This window comes from Marmota monax, unplaced genomic scaffold (assembly GCF_021218885.2).
Source record: "Marmota monax isolate L192 unplaced genomic scaffold, Marmota_monax_Labrador192_F-V1.1 WCK01_AAM20220418_F8-fsc00001, whole genome shotgun sequence".
NCBI classification, from domain to species: domain Eukaryota; kingdom Metazoa; phylum Chordata; class Mammalia; order Rodentia; family Sciuridae; genus Marmota; species Marmota monax.
Window position 1 is genome coordinate 49744600 of NW_026693777.1, and position 23699 is coordinate 49768298.

The 23699-nt window shown below is 37.2% G+C and overlaps 1 protein-coding gene and 1 pseudogene across 3 annotated transcripts; one reads left to right on the top strand and one right to left on the bottom strand.

Moving 5' to 3' along the window:
* The first annotated feature begins 889 nt into the window (after positions 1-889).
* Dut (deoxyuridine triphosphatase) lies at positions 890-11974 on the top strand. 3 transcript variants are annotated; one of them, XM_046461727.2, is made up of 7 exons: positions 890-1040; positions 2046-2184; positions 4279-4370; positions 6090-6134; positions 10781-10855; positions 11008-11078; positions 11631-11974. In XM_046461727.2, exons 1-7 carry the CDS (start codon positions 1016-1018, stop codon positions 11685-11687), a joined length of 504 nt encoding a protein of 167 aa, XP_046317683.1. In that variant the 5' UTR covers positions 890-1015; the 3' UTR covers positions 11688-11974. The 3 variants fall into 3 exon arrangements, with proteins under 3 accessions (XP_046317683.1, XP_046317681.1, XP_046317682.1); XM_046461725.2 differs by lacking the exon at positions 890-1040 and adding an exon at positions 1258-1586; XM_046461726.2 differs by lacking the exon at positions 890-1040 and adding an exon at positions 1260-1523.
* Positions 11975-22487: 10513 nt separating this feature from the next.
* LOC124104135 (coiled-coil domain-containing protein 90B, mitochondrial-like) lies at positions 22488-23045 on the bottom strand (annotated as a pseudogene).
* Positions 23046-23699: the final 654 nt, after the last annotated feature.

Genomic DNA, 23699 nt, shown 5'->3' on the forward strand with positions numbered 1-23699 from the left:
TTCACATGTACTATAGCAAATAGACAGTGACCAAGAAAAAAGATTTTTTAAAAATAGTACAAATTATAGCAATAAGTAGTGTAAATAGGAAAAAAAAAAGAAGAAGACTGATAAAAGTGGTGGTGAGGGAAAGTAAGGGCAGCTACTTTAGTTTCTCAGGGATGGCCTCTGAGGTAACTTTACATTTGAAAGATATGATGCAGAACATCAGGTAGCTGACTGGTATAAGTTGGGGAGTTCTCAAGGTACAGACTATTTAGAGGAAGACAGAATATTGCATAGCCTCCTTCAGAGGAATTCCAAGATTTAAGAGAAGCCAGTTAAGGTGGGGCCTGTAAGAAAAGGCACAACAAGCAAGAAAACTTCAACAGTACTTCACCATTTTTAGTTGTCATTTCTCTAAAACTGCCCTGTAGTTACATTTATTTTTGGAATTAAAATGCGTATCAATTTAGTCTCCAGGTTTTTGCATCAGCTCCAGAGATAACTGGAGATTCTTGCATCCCAGAAAAATCTGTATACAATTATCTAGAAAATTACTCATCTGTCCTCACTGTAAATTCCACCACCTTAGCCCAGGATCTTAGCCCTCAAGTCACTGGGCTCACGTCGGTGTTTTTTGTTTTTGTTTTTTTTTTTTGGTTCTGGGGATTGAGTGCTTGCTGTATCACTGATTCCAGCCCTTTTCATTTTTTGAGACAGGTTTTGCTAAATTGCTGAGGCTGGCCTTGAACTTGCGATCTTCTGGCTCAGCCTCCCCAAACACTGGGATTACAGACCCTGTCCGACCTCGGTGTTTCCAAGGTCATTGTAACCACAGAAAGATAACAGTGGAAGGGCTGAGTTGTCCTTGCGGTTATCCTTGAAGACCCTCCCGGGTCGCTCCTTTAAGTGTAAACAACATACAGTCTTGCATTCCGTAAGGAATTCTGCATGCTGTGCTGGTCACAGCCTGCCGCGCGGTGGTGAGGTGATTCTGTCCCCCAGGGGGCCCTGAAGTCTGAAGCGGGGAATAATGGCCGCGGGCGAAGCTGCCCCAGGTATGTCAGCCCTGGGGTAGGGTCCGGGTCTAGCGGAAGTACTAAAAAAAAAATGGATGCCGGGAAAACTAACGGGCGAGGGAGGGACGGAGGCAGCAGCAGGGAAGGCCGCTGCGAGGTTCGCGACGCTGGCAACTGGCGTTCCCGGGGCCGAGGTGCGCCAGCCAGGGGCCTTCGCGCCGCCTCCCAGTGAGAGCCATCAGAGGGCGCCGAGACTGCTTCCGAGGTCATCCGGGCGTTAGGGTGCTGGACGGGAGCGCGTCCGGAGACGCAGACCTCGGGGAATGACGGCCCTCCTCCCGCGCCCCGCGCTCGGCTGCCATTTCTCTCCATCATTGCTCCGCTTAGCGTTTAAAGACGCGCGAAGGAAGCAACCGGGAGCGTGGGCGTCCAGACTCTCCCGACCAGGCCCGCCCTTCGGCCCCACCCAGCTCGCGCCGCCCCGGTCGCTGTCCAGAGCCGGCACACCCTTCCCTGAAGCCAGTGAGGCCTGGGACGCGTGCGGGACGGGCACGCCCGCAAAGGCGTGGATACTGGGCCCAGAAGGTGCAGCCGGCGCGCTTAACGCTCCGGCTGGGAGGGAGCCCTGCAGCCTCAGGCGGAGGGAAAGTGGGAGGGCGCCCAAGTTTCGCGCCTAGGGAGCGAGTCCATTCGGGTCCCTGGGGAGGAAGGTTGGCTTCTTGTCATTTATGGGCGAGACCACCGAAGCTTGTCCCCTACTTTGAACCGGAGTTCTGAATTTGCTATGTTTAAGAGGGGTCAGTCGTGTCCGATCTGAAGCCAGCTTTCAGAGAAGGGCTTCCGGCCTAAAATATGACACCCGGACCCCCCCGCCGCCAGAACTGTGGTCTCGTCCAGGCCAAGGTGCTGGGGGAGGGTCCGGGAGGGGCTGGCGGGAAATTTCGGAGTTTGGCGGGTTGTTAGCAGCTGCGTTCATCCCCTGCTGTCTTTTCTGGTCTCTTCGTCTTCTCTTGCCCTCCGGTGCTGCCATGCCCTCTTCTGAAGAAGTAACCGCCATTTCCCCCAGCAAGCGGGCCCGGCCTGCGGAGGATGGCGGCTTGCGGCTCCGCTTTGTTCGACTATCGGAGCACGCCACGGCCCCGACCCGGGGGTCCGCGCGGGCAGCAGGCTATGACCTGTACAGGTGAGTGGGGACCTCAGGCCTCACGTGGCCGACCGGTCTCGGCCCCCGGCAGCGCCACCCTCGCAGAGGAAACCCGGTTCTCGGATGATTTAGCTCGTGTTCAGCCCCTTTGCCCCAGCTTGAACCATACGCTAGAAAGGTTATGGACACAAACTTTTTTTTAAATGTAGGCTTCCTGTCATTGTTAGTTTGAAAATTTTGGCTTTTTAAAAAAGGCATAAATTCAACAGGGATTTGGGCGTGTGCAGAATGGTAAATAAATATCTGTAAGATGCCCAACGCATTATTTTACAACATTCACTCTACTCTTTTTAACAAGTGGAAGGTGCCGTGCAACAGGGTTCATCTTGGCCTTCTAGGGTGATGGCGAGCTCAAGAAAAGCCTCGGTGGGCGCTGAGATTCTGAAATATCTAAAAAAGATTAATGAAGGCCACTTCTGGGGTTAGTTCTTTCTACATCTATTAGGCCTAAGGACTGGGACTTTGTGAAAGGGTACGAATATGAAAAACAAAAAATGGCGGGAGTGCTAGTAATACTACAACCGTTCATTTGTAGCGCACTTTTTTTTTTTTTATACCTGTACAGGAATTTTGTCCCACGTGCTATTTAATCAAAACAGTCTTGGATTAGAGGAGTGTTACTAATTTACAAATGGGATCATTAAGAGTGATTTGCCCAGGAGCTTGAATGTTGCTGACGGTTTTTTACACGGAATTAAGTGTTGTTTTTTTTAAATTTGGCTAGTATGTTCAGTATTTAGAACCATTAATAAAGGGGAAAAACGATTCTGGGAGGGAGGGGTGTTCATTTTATGACCATATTCCAAGCGTTATGATTTATTTTTAAGGCACTCCAGGTAATTAGAATGTGAGAACTACTGGTCCAAGTACGAAAGAAAGGAAGAAAGGACTGTAACGATATTATTGGGGGGCGGGGAATGAGATTAATTGTAGCTAAAAAAAAAAAAGTGTACATTATTGTGGCTAAAAGGAATATAGTGTGCCTTTTGATTTTAATGGGAAAGAGTGATGTAGTTCGCTTAGACCCTTTTAAAGTATATGGCTGGACCTTGTGAGTCCTAAGGGAGATCTTGATTCAAGATACTTTAGTTCTTTAGTCATCCTCCTAAAAAATATAGGTGATTTTCTGTATACTGAGCTTGATTTGGAAATATCTGATGTCTTTAATAAATTAGTGCTTAACAGTTTAAAGAAAGGAAATTACAGTGAAAATATAGTACTGCTTTATGGGACTTAAGTTCTGCAGAGGAACTTCCAGTTTTGCTCATTGTCAAATCTCTTAAATTTTTTTAATGAGGGGGATACAGACAAATGAGAATTGCTAATACTTGTATTATACTAGAAGTGTTAGCAATTTGCTGGATGGACCTTAGAGAATCAGTACCTCAGCACTTGATTTCCAGGGGCTATTTAGAGTGATCCCTTACTTGGTGAAGTTCATGGTCATAGGTTTGGTGAACTACACAGCCAGGCAGAACTGATACAAAACAGCTCTACCTTCCCCCACCCTTTATTTTGCCTACAATTTTCTTCTGCAGTTTTTTTGTAATCACAGAATTGTAATGAGAATAAAATGAGTTAATACATATAAACATATTTGCCCCATTATTTAGTTCTTCATTTTCCTGTTTCTCACGGTATTAGCAAAGTTTGTACCATTTAAAGTTTGACTTTTTTGTCAGTTTCCCATTGATTGTGTTCAGAGATGAAGACATTTACATTGTCAACATATCTTCCTACCACCATAAAATTCATATTCTTTCATCTACACTTGCCTTTTAATTTTTTTTTTATTGGTTGTTCAAAACATTACAAAGCTCTTGACATATCATATTTCATACATTAGATTCAAGTGGGTTTGCCTTTTAATTAATAAATAAAACATCTACCTTTTTGAACTTTTTAAAGATGAATTGAAAGTTTGTCATGGCAACATTAGTTGGCAACATTAGCCTAAGATTGTACTATTTTATGAAATGTATTTAAAGCAATTCTATATGTATCATCACAAGGAAAGAATGTAAAACAATTTTATAAGTAAATACTGTTTTTTTTTTTTTAATTATTTTGTAGTGCCTATGATTATATAGTACCACCTATGGAGAAAGCCCTTGTGAAAACAGACATTCAGATAGCTCTTCCTTCTGGGTGCTATGGAAGAATAGGTAAGTGATTCAAGAAACAGGTAACTATTTGTCAAGCCCTTTCTTTGTGATAAGGTATTTAATCTTAGTGTTGTTGGATTAATATTGCTTGGTCTTGGTCCTAAAATAATGAAGTGCCATCTATGATGGCAAACAGTCATTTGAAAAATTTTATTTACATACATGTTTTGGTCTTTCTCTTTGGCTCTCTCATTTTGATTCCTTATTTGTGTTTTTGGGAGACTCACATTGGCCTAAGAGGTTGTTTTCATAACTCCTCACAGAAAAACTAAAAATATAGATGATTGTTATTTGGATCTTTTTCCAGAGTGCCGAATTTCTCCCTTCAAGGATTATGTTGCATATTAGGTCAAGTTTCTTTGTGAAGAGTGGGATGAGAGTTACTAATACTTCTTGTATTAGGAAATAGGGACTTACAGTGATGGCACATTATATTAAGAGAGTAGAACTTACTCCAGAGTATGTCAGCCCATAGACTCTTATCTTGTTTCAGTATCATCCCATGGGGTTCCAGTAAGGAACAGTAGTTTTCTTGAGAGAAAGCCGTATTCTAGGAAGCTAGTACAAAACAGACTGCAAATCAACAGGTTTGATTTTTTTTTTTTTTTCTGGAGTGAGTCATTTGTCACCAGAGTTAGTCCTGAATTTGTCAAAAACATAAGTACTTTTAAATAAGTACACAAAGGGGCATATGCAACTGTTAGCCCCTCCTCTGGGGAGAGAGTTAGACTTAACTCAATCTTGTTAGCCACGCATGGGAGAACTACTAGTACTTCATCCCTTAAGAGAACACAATGATTTTTCTCCTGGTGGTCCCTTTTAGCATCACTGTCTCTACTTTTAGAGTTTTTAGGGGGGGATGGCCAGGAAATAGTGAAATAAAAGTTAAGGCAGAAGAAGTGGCATTTATTGACAAAGTACCTGATATAAATTATTCTGAAATAAAATAATAGAATTTAGAATAATTGTGGGTCTCATGCTTAAGCCAGCAAGTTATAAGGTAAAAACTTTAGAATAAAAAACACAGGAGTTCAATGTTTAGCATTGGCATTTTACTTAACTGATACAAGGCCTTTTATCTTACTCTGGTTCATGTGTTTTAACAAAGTTATGTGTTTTGACATCAGAGTCATGAGTAGGAGTCCTAAATTCTAGGCTAAATGCTGCTACTGTTTTGTTAGGTTTCTTCCTCCCCCACCCCCTTCCTCCTCCCCTCTCTAACTCTCCCTTCCCCTCCCTCCTCCTCCCTGCTCTCCCCACCCCTTTCTTATCAGCATTGTATTTGTTCCGGTCTCCCATCTTAAATCATCTTCCTTAGCATTGTGTCCCTGGCCAGCTACAGTTCCTCTTTGCCCCTTTGTGGCCAAACTTCTTGTAAGAGCAGTCTGTGGTTGCTCTCACTTCATTCTAGCAGTCATCCCCCAGGTCTATACCACAAATCCTCAATTGACTGAAGTCATATGGGGCTGGTTTAAGTGTTGTTTTGTTGTTGTTGTTTGTTTTTTGTTTTTAGTAAAACCTGGGTGAATTTCTAAACTAGTTTTTCCAACTTTGGTAATGCATTATGATTAAGCAATCTTTAATTCAGAACTGTCTAATAAGGCTAAGATGAAGATATAGACATAGTAGAGGAGATATGCTTAAATTGCATAAATTATATTGTGTCCAGTATTGCCCCTCCCCACTTAAAATAACCAATGGCTTCCTTTTTGTTTTCAGCTCCACGGTCTGGCCTGGCTGCAAAATACTTCATAGATGTAGGAGGTAATATATTTGTTTTTAAATTGTGCAAATGTGTGTATTGGCTTTGTCTTTGCTTAAAAGGTAATGTGTATTCAAATGACAGATTGCATTTTTATTATCAAGAAAAGGAATTGCATTTTTATTCTCTTGACTGTTTAGAAATTTCCATATCTGGGGCGGCTGAGGCAGGTTCAGTGGTTAAGTACCCCTAGGTTCAATCTTTGCTACCCTCCCCCTCCAAAAAAAAACCCCATATCTGAAATAATAGATAATTATTATACAGTCTCAAATACTATTTGATAATTTAAAATTTTTAAGTGATAATTGTAAAATTTATGTTATTTTACTAACAGGCTAACCAGGCACTATCTGACAGAAAAGATTTTTGCCTTGGTTTAGTGATAATCTGTAGTTAGTCGAAAAATGAGTACACAAAAGGAAAAGATTTTGTGATTATTTTTAAGCAATTATAGTTTGCTTAGGTAGTTATTAATAAGTATTAAATAATTGTCAAACAAAAGGTTCTATAAATATAGACCTATCTAGTAAGGACTTTCTTTCCTTTTAAGAGGCTGTCCATGTTTGGCAAAATATATCAAAACAATCTTTTCCTTGAAGAGAGAAAACACTGCTGCTCTAAAATTTCTTCCAAGGAAAGTCTTCTGTGGCATGTATTTCCCTTAAAACAAAACCTTACTCATGTCTCCCATAGCTAACAAGTTTCTCATGTCGCCCCTGTCATGAAGAAGCCCCAGCGACCTTTGCTAGCCACCCTTGATAAAGGATTTCTAACCTCCTCTCTCTCAGAAAATTTAATCTCTTCCTGTAGTACACACCCCACTGATATAATCCCCTGTCCTGGTTCTTTTTTTATCTTCATTAATGAGATAGTGCTTCATTTAACAGCATGTTGGCCCTCAGGTAAGTGGGTATTCTAGATTTTCCTATGATCGTTTATACAAAGCATTCTATGAAGGTTTTTTTTTTTTTTCTTTTTAAATAGATGAGGAAACCAGCTCAGAAATGAGCCTAAGGTGATAACATGTTTAAACATGTTTAGACTATTGATATGATTCTAACATCCTTGTTCTTTCCTTTGCAGTTAAATGCTGAATTAGCCTACCTCATCTCCCTCATCAGGGTCCTGGATTATTTTGACTTGTGCCCTGCCTCTGTGGGGTGTGGAGGGATGGGTGGGGGTTTAAGCTCATGATAAAGCCTAGGCGGCCAGGTCTTGGCTTAACAGAAAGGCCTGATATATCCTCATGGTGTCACTAGGTGGTGCTGTGGGGCAAGACAAAGCCAAAAGTAGTTCTTTGGGGAGCTGAGTTTTATTTAGCCAGGGATTGTCCACCCACTCCAGAGTTGAAGTTAAGTTACACCTGACTTTCAAAAATACTTTTGGAGGTTCAAATATTATTTGGGATATAATTGTAATCTAACTTAAGAATGTAAAAAGAGTGTGTGTTTTTTAAGAAAATTTCAAAGGCCTGCTTTGAAAGAAACATGAGTTCTGAGGCTCAGTTTTCTCCTTTGTATAATAGAAATTGGTGTGCTTGTCTCTGAGGAATTGGAGGATCAATGATTATGTAAACCATATGACATAGTGCGTGGCATGTATTAAAGTCTGTTTTATCATTTCTGCCGGCTAGGGAGTTAAGTTTTTTTTTTTTTTTTTTTAATGTGGAAAATCTTTTTTCAACTTTTTTACCAATTTTTGCTTTGTTTAAAACAACCCTCTGGAAGAAAATTCATGTAATTGGAAAATCAGTTTGCCTGGTGGATGGTATGGTGTTGTTCATAAAATTACATTGTGGTGTGTTCTTGGATGCAGAAATATCTTTAAAATGTCAGGCACAAGTTTATCAGAGTTGGCAAAAATTTTTATTTCTTAAGAGAGAGATTGTTAGAAATCCCAGGCTATAAATAAGGGTCAAAGGGAAAAGTTTAGAATGCAGGATTCTGTTCAGAATTCACATCTGGTAGGTGTGGATAGTTTTCACTAAAAAAGGTTTCCAGCATATGACATGCCAAAGTCTTGACACAATAAAACTTGTGCCTGAAGTCAGTTAATCACTCTGCCAGTTCCAATGCATGATTTTTTCCAGTGATAACTTCAAGATACTTTCTGCTTTCTCATGAAAAGAAATATCCCTGATGCCTATATCCATTATGCAAAGAATGAATAAATCTTGCTTTTCTTGAAAGTCAAATGGCAGTTGACTTTCAGTCAATTAATAATTGAACTAGAACCTATTGAATTTTGTATAACATTGTTATTTATACTAAAAATAACATAATTGAAGGCTTTTTTTCTGCCGTATTTTCATTGACTTCAATTTCGTTTCTTTTAGTCACTTAAAGACTTTTCTCATTTTCCTGTTGCCAAGTATAAAGTCTTAGTAGGTCACTTGGCCCCGTAGAATTGAAGACTCGTAACTGTTTGAGTGCTACTAACAAGACAGCTTTACAGATGTACAGCAGAGCCTTTTACAACAAGAGATTATTTTTATATGGTAGAAAATATAACTTTTTTAAACCAGCAAATATATGCAACTTGAATATGTGAGAAAAAAAAGCCAAAATATAGAAGAGGACATATAAATGTCCAGTAAACAATGGAAGGAAAGAAATCCAGCATTACTGGTCCTCAGGGAAATTCAAAGTAAAGCAATTAAATATCATTTTTTACTGATCATTATTGGCCAGAATTTAAAAGTTGCTACCATTGTACTGGCAAGGATTTTGGAAATGGGCATTTTCAAATATTGCTGATAGAAGTTTGGCTATACCTTTTTTGTAAAGTTATCTAGCAATACCCTCCAAAGTATAAAATATACACACCATTTTACCCAGGAAAGTGCTTTTTGGAACCTATTTGACATTTATGCAGGGATATTTGTCAAGGCTGAAGAGTGACAGGTTTGTACATATTAATCTCAAAGGATATCTATTATTTTTAATGGAAAAAGTAAAGTAATGCAGTGTATTACTGTGATATTGGCTAGTTTTTTTTTACTTTATGTGTATTACTGTTTGAATAATTTAAAATTTTTCTAATAAAATAGAAACAAAATAATTTTGAAGGCAGTCAGTCCACATTGTTTTTCCTAAACTCATTTGAGATAAATGAGTTATTACCCTGGCCTGGAACAATATGCTGTATACAAAAGGGTCTCTGTGTTAAATCTAAGCTAAATCATTTCTATAGTCAAAACTTCCTCTGTGTAGATACATGGAAAACCGCTGGTCTTAATATCAGTTCTTTTCATAATTATTGAGGGCTAAATTAATGGTCATTTGGCAGCGGGGAAAGAAACTAGGATTTAATACTCTGAATTGGTCAAATTTTGTTGCTGTTCCGCTAGAAAAGAGTAGACCATTTCCTTCAGTCTAGACATGAAGTGAACTGCCTTTCCTGCTTTTCAGCCCATTTTTAAAGTACCTTCTTAGCAGGCATTTTTTGACTCATAATCAGCCTAATTTTTTTTAACCTTAAAATAATTAGTATAGCTAACTAGCCTTTGTACCCATCAAGATATTCCGATTTTTATTCTCTGCTTTCATGAGGGTATTTTGGAGAAGGGACAAGGAAGAGTATTCATAAGAAGTCAGATGTAAAATGGAGCTATATTCTATATTTCATAAGAATCCTATCCAGCTTTTCATAACAGCAGAAAGAATATGTATCATAGGAAGTTCCAAGGGATGGGAAATAACTGTTAATGGGTAGAGGATTTCCTGGGAGGGTAATAAAAATGTTATAAAATTGATTTTGGTGATGGTTGTACAACATTAAATACGCTATGAACTTTGGGATCATATACTTTAAATGGATGAATTATATGTGAATTAGATTTCAATATAAAAAGAAATGAGAAGGCCTGGTGCACCTGTATTATTTGTATTTGTCTTTATGGAAGCATTTTAAATTCTTGACCCAAAAACAAATGGTATCAAGTCTGGTCAAGGTAGCTCTCTGGACCAGGCTAGTTGGCCAGGCTCAACTTTCCTGCAAAGATTTGCTCTCCATGTGTTCATAATCTCAAACACTAATTGTACATATAAGTGTACTCATTATTAACTATGAGCTAATACCTTCTGAGAGCTTGTGATTTTAGAAAGAATGGTGGTTCAGATTAAAAGGAGAGGAAGGATGTGAATGGAAAAGTTCAGCTCCCATTTTATTGTAAAAATGGAGTGTTCTGGTATTTTTAAGACTGCTACTTAACAGTGTAAGCATTAACTCATTTCTGCTGTAGATCTTTTGGGGTTTTTTTACATTTTTATTTATGATTTGGTCATGTATCAATCAATATTAGTGAAAAACTGTTCCCAAGAAAAGTCTTCGAAGCCCAAATCATAATTTTCTGCTAGTCTTTTTGGCAAGTATGCAGTGGGTAGAGATGGTAATTGCCATTATTAGCTTAAAGTAGGAAATGGTTACCATTTAATAAGGGTGACAGATAGGAAATTAGGACCAATTTTCTAAATTCTTATCTACATTTTAGTAATACCTTTTTTTGTTTTTGAGGCATTACCTAGTGCTAAAGGAAGGTTCACTTACTGAAGTTCTAAGTATAAAAGTCTGAGCTACATAAGAATGATTTTAATGTAATTTTACACTCAGTGATAATAAATCAAGATATTATTTTTCTTTCCTCTAGCTGGTGTCATAGATGAAGATTATAGAGGAAATATTGGTGTTGTGTTATTTAATTTTGGCAAAGAGAAGTTTGAAGGTATGTTAAATACATATATGTATTCCCATAAACGTAGTGAATGTTCTGAGTTTCTGTCAATAATACTGACTCCTCTAATACTCAATGAATAAGGCAAGATATAAAAGAGTACATGAATAAAATCACTAATAAGCTTTTTTTTTTCTTTGAAGTAAAAAAAGGTGATCGAATAGCACAGCTCATTTGTGAACGGATTTTTTATCCAGATATAGAAGAAGTTCAAGTAAGTGTTATAAAAGCTTAATAATTAGTGACATAACATTGCAAGTGAAGAAAAGACACAGCTTAGAGGGTTTAATATGCTGTTTGTAGCTAGCAGTATATATGACTTAAGATCTTACTTTTAGAATTTCTTGATTTTATTTTTGATCCTAGGAATTGAACCCAGGGGTTCTTTACCACTGAACTACAGTGCCAGCCTTTTTTATTTTGTATTTTGAGATAGAGTCTTGCTGTTATTTAGTGCCTTGCTAAGCTGCTGGGGCTTGCCTCTAATCATGAGTTGCTGGGATTACAGGCATGCACCACTGTACCCAGCTCATGACACATTTTCATGTAGATATTATGTAGCATTACTTTGGATAATGAATTATTTAATATATTGTGAAATTTTAATATTTCATTAGCTTTTTAAACAAATATCCAATTTTCTAATTTGTGGGGTCTTTTTAAAATTTAACTTTCTTTTTGTAATCTTTAAAAGTCTTGTAGTAGGGGCTGGGTAGAAGAACTGAAAGAGGCTCTAAAATTAACTGTCTTATTACTTTTCTTTCAGGTGTTGAATGACACTGAAAGGGGTTCAGGAGGTTTTGGTTCTACTGGAAAGAATTAAAATATAGGTCAAGTATAGAAAAATGTTACTTTCTCTTAAAAATAAAGACTTTCTGCTTAAAGTGTTAGTATTTTGCACGACTGAAAAGCTAGCTTTAGCTTCTGAAAGTTTATTTTCTTACAATAAAGGAAAGAGTTTCTTTGTTAGTATCACATGGAAACTTTCTTGTATTTTTCAGTTTATGGTTGTATGTAAATCTGTGGTAATCTAATGCAAAATTTTTAAAATCAAATGTACATTAATTTCAAATTTTAAAAAATGTTCAATAAATTATTCCTTTCAAATTATTATGCTTTAATTGCTTTATAATCGTAATTAAGTTTCCAACACAAGAATTGTGGGACACATTCAGACAATAACCACTGTTCAGTCCTTTTGGCTTTGAGCCCATATTCTTTGCAATATCTAATCTCTAAAGTGGTAGAAGCCAACAAAATGGAGGAAGATATGGTTAATGAAAGTCCTACTCTAGTTTGCTTATACATAGAATATATTCCAATTTGGGCACTATGCTTAAAAATGCTCAGATAGGGACCTCTTCTGGGATTGAAACCATGTTCATGGATGCAGTTAAAGGATCCAGTATATTTTGTTGGAAGAAGACAATTGTTATTTTGGGAATGGGAGAAATTTGGGAGGAGGTGGCTAGAAAAGGTCCTTGGAATAAAATAGACATTCTCACATTTTTAAAGACACAGAATGAGTAAGTCTTGTCCTCTGATTTGGACTGGAGTTAGGATCGGTATTAATCTAAGAGGGTGGTGGCATAGCGGCAGACTCATGGAACTTCCCTAAAACAGAATTAAAACAAAAATATTCCAATAAAATCAACATGGAAGAATATATTACAGTCAGGACCATTGGAGACTAATTTTTGTAAAGCTGGAACATTGTCTTTTATGTGTATAGTATGTAAGTGTGCAGTATAGTGATTATAAAATTGGAGCAGTTATATAACCAAGCAGAATATATAGCCACCATGCTAGGAGTACAGACCTTATTAGAGTTTGTAGAGATCACAGCCAATTTCAGTTTATCAAACTATGGGCATTAGAATGTTTATGCTTTTTTGGCAATTTGAATATTGCTGTGATTGTTCATGTACAGCTTGGTGAGTGGACACATTTTTGATTCTCTTGGTAGCTATTTCCGGGTCATATGGTAGTTGTATATTTAACTCTTTGGGGAACTGCTGTTTTCCAAAACAACTTCACCATTTTCATTCCCATCAGCAATTTATAAGGTTTCTGTTCTTCCACATTCCCTCACCAATACTTGTTATTGTCTGCCTTTTTTTTTTATTAAAGTTTATATAGTAGGTGACATAGTATCTCATTGTAGTTTTGATTTGCATTTCTATAATGACTTCTAATTAAGTATCTTTTCATATGCTTATTGGTCATTTATATAGCTTATGAAAATGTATTCAAATTCTTTGAACATTTTAAAATTGGATTTTTTTTTTTTTTTTTTTTTGGAGGTGGGTGGCAGGGATTGAACTCGGCCACTCAACCACTAAGCCACATCCCCAGCCCTATTTTGTATTTTATTTAGAGAAAGGGTCTCAGTTGCTTAGTGCCTCACTTCTGAGGCTTGATTTGAATTTGTGATCCTCCTGCCTTAGCTTTCTGAGCGGCTGGGATTACAAGTGTGTGCCACTGAGCCTGGCTGTCTTTTCTTTTTGAATTATAAAGAGTTCTTTTTCTTTGTTCTGGATTCAAGTCCAGTCTTACACGTATGATTTGCAGATATTTCACTTGTTTGTCTGGTTGTCTTTTTTTTTTTTTTCCCCCCTCCTTAATGGTGTCCTTTGAAGCACAAATTTTTAAAATTTTAATGATACCCAGTTTATTTCTTTTGGGTTACTTGGGTTTTTAATGTCATATGTAAGAAACCATTGAATAATTCAAAGTCAAAAAGGTTAACACCTACTTTTTCATTATGTTCAAAGTTTTTTTTTAATGAGGTAACTTTTTCATAGCTTTATTTTATTCATTTATTTTTTATATGATGCTGAGAATTGAACCCAGGGCCTCACATGTGCTAGACAAGCGCTCTACCACTGAGCCACTCCAACCCTTAGCCCTTTTATTTAGAGTTTTGATCCATTTTTGACTTGTGTATATGGTGTGAGGTAAGAGACACAACTTAATTCTTTTCCATGTGGATGTCTAATATTCCAGCCTCATTTATTGAAAAGACTGTTCATTCCTCATTTAATTGTCTTAGAGTACTGATTGAAAATCAGTTGACCATAAATATAAGCTTAGGCTTATTTCTGTATTCTCAGATCTATTCCATTGATCTTTATGTTTTTACTTACACCAGTAGCATATTGTCTTGATTATTATAGCTTTGTATTAAGTTTTGAAATCGGGAAGAAGGAGTCCTCAAAGACTGGTCTCTTTCAAGATTGTTTTGATTCTCTAGGTCACTTGCATTTCCATATAAATTCTAGAATCAATTTGTCAGTTTTTCAAAAAATGACTAGGATTTTAGTAGGTTATTGAATCTTTAGATCAGTTTGGGTAATATTGTCATATAAATAATATTAAATCCTCCAACATAGGATGAACATGAATTGCTTTTCCATTTAAAAAACAGTGATGTTTAGCTATTTATAGTTTTTAGTGTACCAACTATATATATTTTTTAAATATCTTTACAATTGGAATACTTTTCATTTTTTTCCTTGCTTAATTGACCTGATCAGAACCTCTACTATAGTGTTGAGTGGAAGTGTCAAGAGCTAATATCCTTGTGTTGGTCCTGAGCTAAGTGGGTAAACATTTTTGTCCTTTTTAGTACTGATTGAATGCAGAAGTGCTTTCCACTGAGTCATATCCTCAGCCCTTTTTGAATTTTTTATTTTGAAACAAGGTCTTACTAAATTGCTTAGGGCCTCGCTAAATTGTTGAGAATGGCTTTGAACTTGGAATGTTCCTGCCTCAGCCTCCCAAGCTGCTGGGATTACAGGTATGTGCCACTGCAACTGGCTAAGGGTAAAAACTTAATGTTGAACTTCAACTTACTGTTGAAACACTAAATATGATGTTAGCTCTAGATTTTTCATACATAGCTTTTCATCGGGTAAAGAAAGTTTCTTTCTATTCCTAATTTGTAAATAGCTTTTGTCAATGGAAGAGTGTTTTTTTGTCAAATGTTTTTTGTCCAGTGTTTTTTGTCAAATGTTTTTTCTGTGTCTGTCAAGATGATCATGTGTTTTCTGTTCTTTATTCTGTCAATATGATAATATCATTGCTTGATTTTCTTAGATTGAACCAAACTTGTATTTCAGGGGAAAATTCCCACTTAGTCAAGGTGCTTAATCCTTTTTATATTTTGCCAGATTCAGTTTGCCAGTATCTGGGTGGAAATTTTTGCAACGATATTCATAAGGGAGATTGTGTTGGTTTGCTAGGTCTACCATAACAAATTACCACACACTGAGTGGCTTAAAACAACAGAAGTTTATTTTCTCAGATCTAGAGACCAAAAGGACAAAAATCAAGTTGCTGGAAGGATTTTGCTCCTTCCTAAGGCTCTAGGGGAAGAATCATTCTTGCTTCTTCCTAGTTTCTGGTGGTAGCTGACAACCATGGCATTCCTTGACTAGTAGACTCTAATCCCTCCTTCATCTTTACAAGGCATCTTCCCTGTCTCTGAGTTCCCTTTTCCCTAATCTAATATATTAACTTGATTACATCTGCAAAGACCTTATTTCTGAATAAGGACATGTCCATAAGTACTAGTGATTAGGGCTTGAATGTATCCTTTGCAGGGGAGGACATGATTCTACCCGCTGTAGATATAATGAATAATATTTTTCTTTTCTTGTGATTTCTTTGAATTTGGCATAAAGTCTCATAGGATGCGATGGAAATGTCCTATTTTTAAAAGGTTTTTTAAAGTCTAATTAGTTAAAAGTTTGGTAGAATTTACTGGTGAAACCACCTAGGTCTGTGGGAATTTGTTTTGTTTTGGAAGTTTTTTTTTTTTTTTCAATTTATTGCTTTCTTTCATATTGTTGTCCTTAGATTTTCTTCCTTTCTGATTGAACTGGAGGTCTTGTGCATGCTAAGCACATGCTGTACCACTGAGCTTCAACCCTAACCCTTGTTTAGAGTTACAAAGGAATTGTTCCATTCCATCCAGGTTATCTTAACTTGTTGAGGTACAGTTATTATGGTATTATATTTCTATAAAGTCAGTAGTGATGGTCTTCTTTAATTCCTGATTTTAGTAATTTGGGTATTATTTGTGGTCAGGCTAGCCAAAGATTTTTATTGATTTCATTGACATTTTTAAGAACTAGAAGTTGGTTTTGATTTTTCTGCTTTTCTATACTTCATTTACTTCCAGTCTAGCATTTCCTTCCTTCTATTTAGTTTGGTTTAGTTTGCTCTTTTTTTTTTTTTTTTTTTTCCAATTTCGTAAGGTGGAAGATTAGGTTATTGAGTTGAAAAAAAACTTCTTTAACATGGGCATTTACAGTTATAAATAAAGAGTAAAAAAGAAAATAAGTTCTAAAGTAGTAACTTCAGTGTTATCTCAAAATAGATGTAATCTCCACCATAATTCCAAGCACTGTCAAGTTCAAAATGTAAAGGACAAACAGAACAACTAATGTTAAAAGATTTTCTCACCACTATAAGGTTATGGTGAATTTATGACATCTATTATTAATTTATTATCCATTACACTTTGGGTTAGGGTCTTTCTATGGTCTGAACTGGTTTTCTAGAAGGTAAAAGCCTTAAACTAATAAAGCTTGGTTTCTGAACTCATTGGGTTCTGCATTATCTCAGTCGGTTAGATTAAGTTGGTATCAGGTAGATGAGAGAAATCATCTTTTCTAAAGGCAAGTTCTTCCTCCCTACTAGAAATGAAACTAGGGCTTTCTCACTGTTGTACAAAAAACGCCTGATGAGAACAATTTTAGAGGAGGAAAAGTTTATTTGGTCTCAGTTCATAGATGGCCAACTCCACTGCTCTGGACCCAAGATGAGGCAGAATGTCATGGCCAGAGTGGGTCAGAGGAAAGCATCCCAGCACATAGCACTAGGAAGCCCAGAGAGCTCTGCCTACCAGAGAGCCCATAGGCATGCCCCAATGACCCATTTTCTCCAGCCACACCCTACATGCCTACAGTCACCACCCAGTTAATCCCTATTAGGGGATTAATACACTGATTGAGTTAATGGTCTTGTAACCCAGTCACTTCACCTCTCAACTCATGACCAAAAGGAAGCATTTTCATTTGTAGAGCTGTACATTATGATTTCCAGATTAACTAGAAGTTGAATAGCAACAACCATTTTATCAGTAACTTCTCAGAAAAAAGCAGTTTTCCTCTTAACATTTCTTCCTCACTAATGATGCCCACTGTCCATTACTATCCTTGGTGCTATATACATCAGAAAAGAATCAGGAAGTCTTCTGCAAATTAATTATAGCTCTACCAATTAATTTACCTTAGTGGCTATTTGCAGAAGACACACAGTACTTAAACAGTCTGGGTAGGTAGGGGGTGCCCAGGCTTAAGTTATGGGTTTCATAGCACTTTACCTACACAGTTGTTCTGTTACATGGCCCACCTCCATACCACCTAGCAGAAGATCATTATTTCAATGTTATTTCCCATTTCTCTGTGTATTTTTTCAATGGAGAAATGGTAGAAGGCTGGAGGGCTGAGCTGTATAGGCACTGGGAGTGTTGAGTACATCCAAGTTTGGAGTAAATGAGCCACGGACATAACTAGCAATAATTACATGAGTTGAGTAGTACGTACTGTTGAGCATTCTCAGTAGGGCTGTTACCCCAATCCTCTAGTGTCTATTGACTATCCCCAAATCATCTATTTTCTTATTTAACCTTCCCCTACATCTTAATCTCCATCAGTGCTTCCTGGTAGAAGATGATCAGTAGTGGTGCTATCTATCTGTGCCACCCAACTTTTTCACAGTCTACCACTTCCCTCTATTGAATACCTTTCGGAAAGTGGCAGTAGACTGTCAGTGTTATGGTTTAGATTTGAGGTATTCCCCAAAATCTTATGAGAGACAATACAAGAAAGTTTAGAGATGAAATGATTGGGTTATGAGAGCCTTAACTTATCAATACATTAATCCACTGATAGGGATTAATTGGTTGGTAATGCAGGCATGTAAGGTGTTGGCTAGAGAAGGTGGGTTGTTTGGGATGTTCTTTGGGGGTATATATTTCATTCTTGGTTAGCAGAGCTCTTTTTGCTTCCTGGTGTGAGGTCCTGAACCACTTTCTTCCATGATGTTCTGCCTCATCTTGAGGCCTCAGAAACCATGAGCCCCAAATAAACTTTTCCTTCTCTAATTGTTTTTGTTAACTCTTTTGGTTCCAGTGACATAAAAGCTGACTAAATCACTTACTAGAACTGCAGGTTACAGAGGGTAAAAGTCACAGGCACCAAAATTCACTTATAATGTTAGTAACCTTTATATCAGAGAGCATCTCTGAATATAAAAAAAATCCACACTAACAGGCATGTGATTGTTCTAATAAGTAACATAATCCTTGATCGGGCATTTAAAGTTCTCTCCTGTATATTAATATAAAATACATATTTAAAAAAATAATTAACCTGATCCTTTTAGTTGAAAACATCATTATCCTAAGAAGAGACATGAGGGGGAAAAATTCAATTTTCAAAAGTGAAAAGAAAAAGCCTTTTGTGAAAAGAGACTTCGTTATTTGAAGGTGGGTTATATAGTCAATGTTTTGATATTGCTCTTTTTTTTTACTGAAAATGAAAAAATAAAAGTATGAAACTGAAATTTTTACTGGGGGAATTCCCTCAAAAAGTATATAATAAACAGTATATATAAAAGGTGAATTTCTTTATTAGCTATTGAAAATGGCTAAATTGGAAGAATTTAAAAAGGAGGTCTCATAAAGAAAAAGACTAGTAACTGTGAAAGGAGATTATAGAGCTTTTTTAAAAATTTTTTTTATACATTTATTTATTTATTTTAATGTGGTGTTGAGGATTAAACCCAGGCCCTCGCACGTGCTAGGCGAGCACTCTAGTGCTAAGCCAGAACCCCAGCCCAAGATTATAGAGATTAGCAAATTATTGTATATATCTTGGTTTGATCCGAATTTTAAAAATGGGATTTACAAATAAGTAAATAAATTTCTTGGAGTATACATACCAAAATGATGATTATCTTTGTCCATTGAAATTGCTTGTAATTTTTTCCTTTTTGCCTTATCTGTTTTCTAAGTTTTTTAAACATGAAAAATATATAACTTGGTTTAAGAAGCATTAAAATTCTGTAATACAATATCTTTTAAAACTGATTGCATTTATTTAGTGATACATTCAATATTAAAAATATGTGGGAAAATTATAATTAAATTATTTTGAAGAAAAAATCAGATAGATCGACAAGACACTTTTTTTTTTTTTTTAGTTATACATGGGCACAATATCTTTATTTGGTTTATTTATTTTTATGTGGTGCTGAAGATTGAACCCAGTGTCTCACATATGCGAGACAAGCACTCTGTCGCTGAGCCACAACCCCAGCCCAGACAAGGCACCTTTAACTTTGGATGTTTTACATCCAAGTTCTACTTTTACACATCTTATTTTTTTTTTCTTTTTCTTTTTTTGTAAACAGAATAAGGAAAATATGTCAGATAATCTCTGGGGTCCCTTCCAACACTCATGAATCTTATGAAAGACCAGATGACCATGGCAAACTACTGCCACCTGGTGGCAGATATCAAAAGTGAGGAGGCTGTATTCAGGGGATAAAAGCATCATTCATTCATGTTTATAGTTGCTAGGCAAGTGCTAGCATCGTCACTCATTCAATTTAGTGTTTTTCTAGATGATGAAAGTGAGGCACATCCTAGCCGTATGATCTGGAGGACATTTAATTTCTTCTGAATCTCTCTTTCCATCTGAAAAATAAAGACAATAATGTCTACATTATTAGAAAATCTAGAGGTGGATATAAAGTATGTTAGTGCATGACAAAGAATAATTTAGTGACTAAATAGTAGTAATTATCCTTAGGAAGATTAACATGTAGTAGGACAGTAAGACAACATCTGTGTATCATGAAATATGCTATGAAAATACAAAGGGACACAGGACATTCAGAAAAAAGCAAAACCAAAGATTTATAAAGGACCTTTTGATGAGCATTCCCAGGGTCCAAACTTCCCAGGAAATAATGGCCAGGCATGACAGAGGTTTGGATGAAGAAAATCACCAGAGCTGAGCTCCAGGAATATTGGTACTAAAGCTATGCCTGATAACGAGCTAACACCATCACCAACACAGGAAAGGAGCAGAGGACAGCAAAGGAAAAGTGGATGGGAATGACACCAAGCAGCTGCAAAGCCCAAGTAATGGATGAACCTGTCTAGGATGACTCAAGACATGGTTAGACTGAAATGAATTCCCTGAGGCAAAGGGAAGCTATGATGCCAACCAAACCACAACAGTTGTAGGACTAGTCCCTGGGATTTCTTATTCTGGGTCTAAAGCTGCTCCCCACCTGTGACAAATGTTAACCCCACTTTCCACTGAGATGAATGCTGAACCAAATGCAAGGTTGGCCTTTGTATCGCATACTGTGCAAATACATAGGAAAGTGACTTTTTGTGGCTATTTTCTAATATACCAAGGGTTAGAGTGCAAATTGACAAAATATTCAAGGCATTATACTTAAAGGAGAATAAAAATCCCAACTATGCCTCATTCTGAAACCTCTGTGGGATTTATAATGGCTTAACTTTTTAGTTGACAAGACATGCATATATTTTTTGGCATATTAGAAAAGCTGGCAATTTCAGAAGTGGTTTTTTTTTTTAAGTGTGTGTGTGTGTGTGTGTGTGTGTGTACAGCGCGCTGGGCCTTGTGCATGCAAGGCAAGCACTCTACCAACTGAGCTATACCCCCGGCCCAGAGGTGATGTTTTAACAAATAGTAGCATAAATCAAATGGCAGGAAACTCACATAAAATATACTTTTACAAAAAATTTTTATTTTTTAGTTGCAGTTGGACACAATACCTTTATTTTATTTATTTATTTTTATGTGGTGCTGAGGATCGAACCCAGGGCCTCGCACATGCTAGGTGAGCGCTCTACCGCTGAGCCACAACTCCAGCCTCGAGAAAGTATACTTTGACAAGAGCAGAGGCAAATAAAGACATAATCCCCTGCATTACATGTGTGAAAAGGAAAGATCTGGAATGGAGATGATAGAAAAATATTAGAAAAAAAAAAAAAACTAATGTTGTATGAGGGTCCTATCAAATGGGGAGTATAGGATAATTTTGTAATAGTGGAGTAATACATTTCAGAAAAAGGAAGGTGCCTGTTAACTGAGACTGCATTTGATTATCATAGAAAAGATGAAACACTTTTTCATAGTCAGGAAAATCAATATATAGCCAAAGAAGAGAAGCTGTTTGATGATAAGGCAATAAAAACTTCAAAGGCCAAGTTAAGAATATTGCCTAATTCATCTCAGCCTAAACTGATCCCTGTACCGGTCTCACGCTGTCCGCCAGCTCTTTCTCTGGAATATGTTACCCAGTCTCCTTGGAATCATTACCCGGCTCCTTGGAATGGAAACTGTGTCAGTCTCGGGGGTGAGTGGGAGGGAAAATGGTGTTGGCAGAAAGAGGAAGAGTTTTTTTCTGTATAGAGCCAGAAGTAAGTGCTGACATTGTCTCACATGTGTTTGGGGACAATGGCGCATGCCAATGGTAACGTGTCCACTTTTCCAAGTCCCTTGCTCAGAGGCATCTGGCAAGAGGCTGCAGAAGCCATAGCTTATTCTCCCTCTCCACCCCCAAATTTCTGAATTTCTCTCCTCCCTCTTGGGAATGGGAACAGGGGATGACACACACAATTTCCACTTTAGTATTGTTAACATAGTAATCCAGAATGAGTTTTTACTTCCCTACACATATTTTGAAACAAAATTGTTTGCCTTGCAAAATCTTCACTCCCCCTCTCTATAAGCACATCTTTTGGGGAGTTTGAACATTAACCTCAGCTGACTTCAGAACTGCACTAAGCAAAGCCTGTGTTCTCTAGGCCAAAGTAGACAAATTAAAGGAGAGTGGCCAGTTGATGCTGGAATTGTTGGGCCAAGGCTGGTTAATCCTGTGGGCTCCACCCACTGCACCTTTGTCTTTCTCCTGAGGGCAGTTCTGGGAGTTCAGATTAATTGGAGCTGTGAAAGTTGCTTAGTCAGTTGGCTAATACAGGCAGAGGGGTATGGGGGTGGGGGACTGGTTAATTTTTAAAGATAGTTTTATTCAAGTACAGCATAATGTCTGCATTGAATATATTTTATTTAACAGGCAGAACAATCACCATTGCCACATTTTTTGTTATAATAATCTTTTATATAAAAATTTAACTGCAGTAACCAGGAGAGTTAAATCCAGTAAGCATGTAGGCTAGGGAATAGTTTTCAAATTTGCAGCACAGACAACAAAATTCTATTTGATTTACAAAGTTCTTCAAGCAAATACAAGACAACTTTAGTTCAGTTTCTATGAACTCTTAAAAGGATAAGGTCAAAATACCCTTCTATCTCAAATAAGGTTTTGGATGACAGCTTTTCAACATAAAATACAACACAAAATAAAGATAAAATACTTAGAACACTTCTCTTTAGTGCATATATACTTTGAATAAGTTTTTAGTACATTTCTGCTACAACTGAAAATGTTCAAAGAAAACTTAGTATAGTGTTCTACAAAGCCAACAGCAGCAACAGCAGGCTCATTAGTAGTACTTTAAAAATCCCAATGCTATTGCCAGGCAAGTGAACACAGTCTGCAAGATAACAATCTGTGTCTCAAGTTTGACTCCATCAGTGTTTTAAAGGGGGCAATTTCAGTGTCAATTTTATTACTGGTTTCTGAAATAACACTTATGGTTTGAGTATCCTTTCAGGTAAATTCTGTGGTTGCTTCCATAAGTTGCTTTTCTTGATCTGCAAACATCTGTTACCCTGTTCCTTTCTAGTTTGATGTCCAATTTATTATCTGTTCTGATTTTACTGGTTTTATTTATTAGTTGTTGTTTAACTTGGTCTAATTAAATTTTTATTTTTTCGTGCTCTGCTCTCAGATTTGCAGATTCATTTTTCTTTAGGTTGACCATGTCTTTCCTGACAGAATCCAAAAGAGCCACTAGCTGTTGTACTGTTATTTCCTGTTGAGCGTCAGTGACCATCTCCTTATAGATAGTATTCAGGCTGACATTTGGTTAATGCTGCTACAATTGTTTCTGCTTGTGATTTGTCAAATCCATGAGTTTACAAGTCCTGAACCAATGCATGGGCATCAAAAGTTAATTTCTTTGTTCTAAAGGATTTAAGTCCTTATCCTTGGTTGTGGTGGTAAAGAAATCTCTCTGCAGGGCCTAGGAGAAACACCACTGAGGAGTTGAAACCCAGAGGCCCCTGCTGTCTTCAGACTGTGGAAGCCACCAAACCTAGCAATTCCTCATGTTCTCCACCTTTGCCACATTTTACTCTATCTTACTCCCCAAAACCTATTTGTGGGCATAGATTATAATCTTTTAAACTTTGGATAAAAATCATCTATCTCCATTTTTTAAAGAATCAATTGTTGGTAATTAAATACAAGTAGTAGGAGAAAGAGAGAAGACCTCTCCTCCTGCCCTTACTGAGAATTTAACCCAGGGCTTCTTTATCATCGAGTTACCTCCCAGTTCTTTTTGATTTTTTAGGGTCTCCCTAAGTAGCTGAGGGTCTCCCTGAGTTGGTGAGGCTGGCCTTGAACTTGCCTTAACCTCCTAAATTACTGGAATTACTGGAGCACACCCAGCAGACAGCTAACATTTTAAATGCCATATAAGCCAGGTATGATGCTAATTGTATTACTTTTACCTGAAGAAGATATTTTCCAAATCAGATAGAATTCCTATTAGGACGAAAACTGTTTTTTTTTTTTTTTCTTTGTTGTTGTT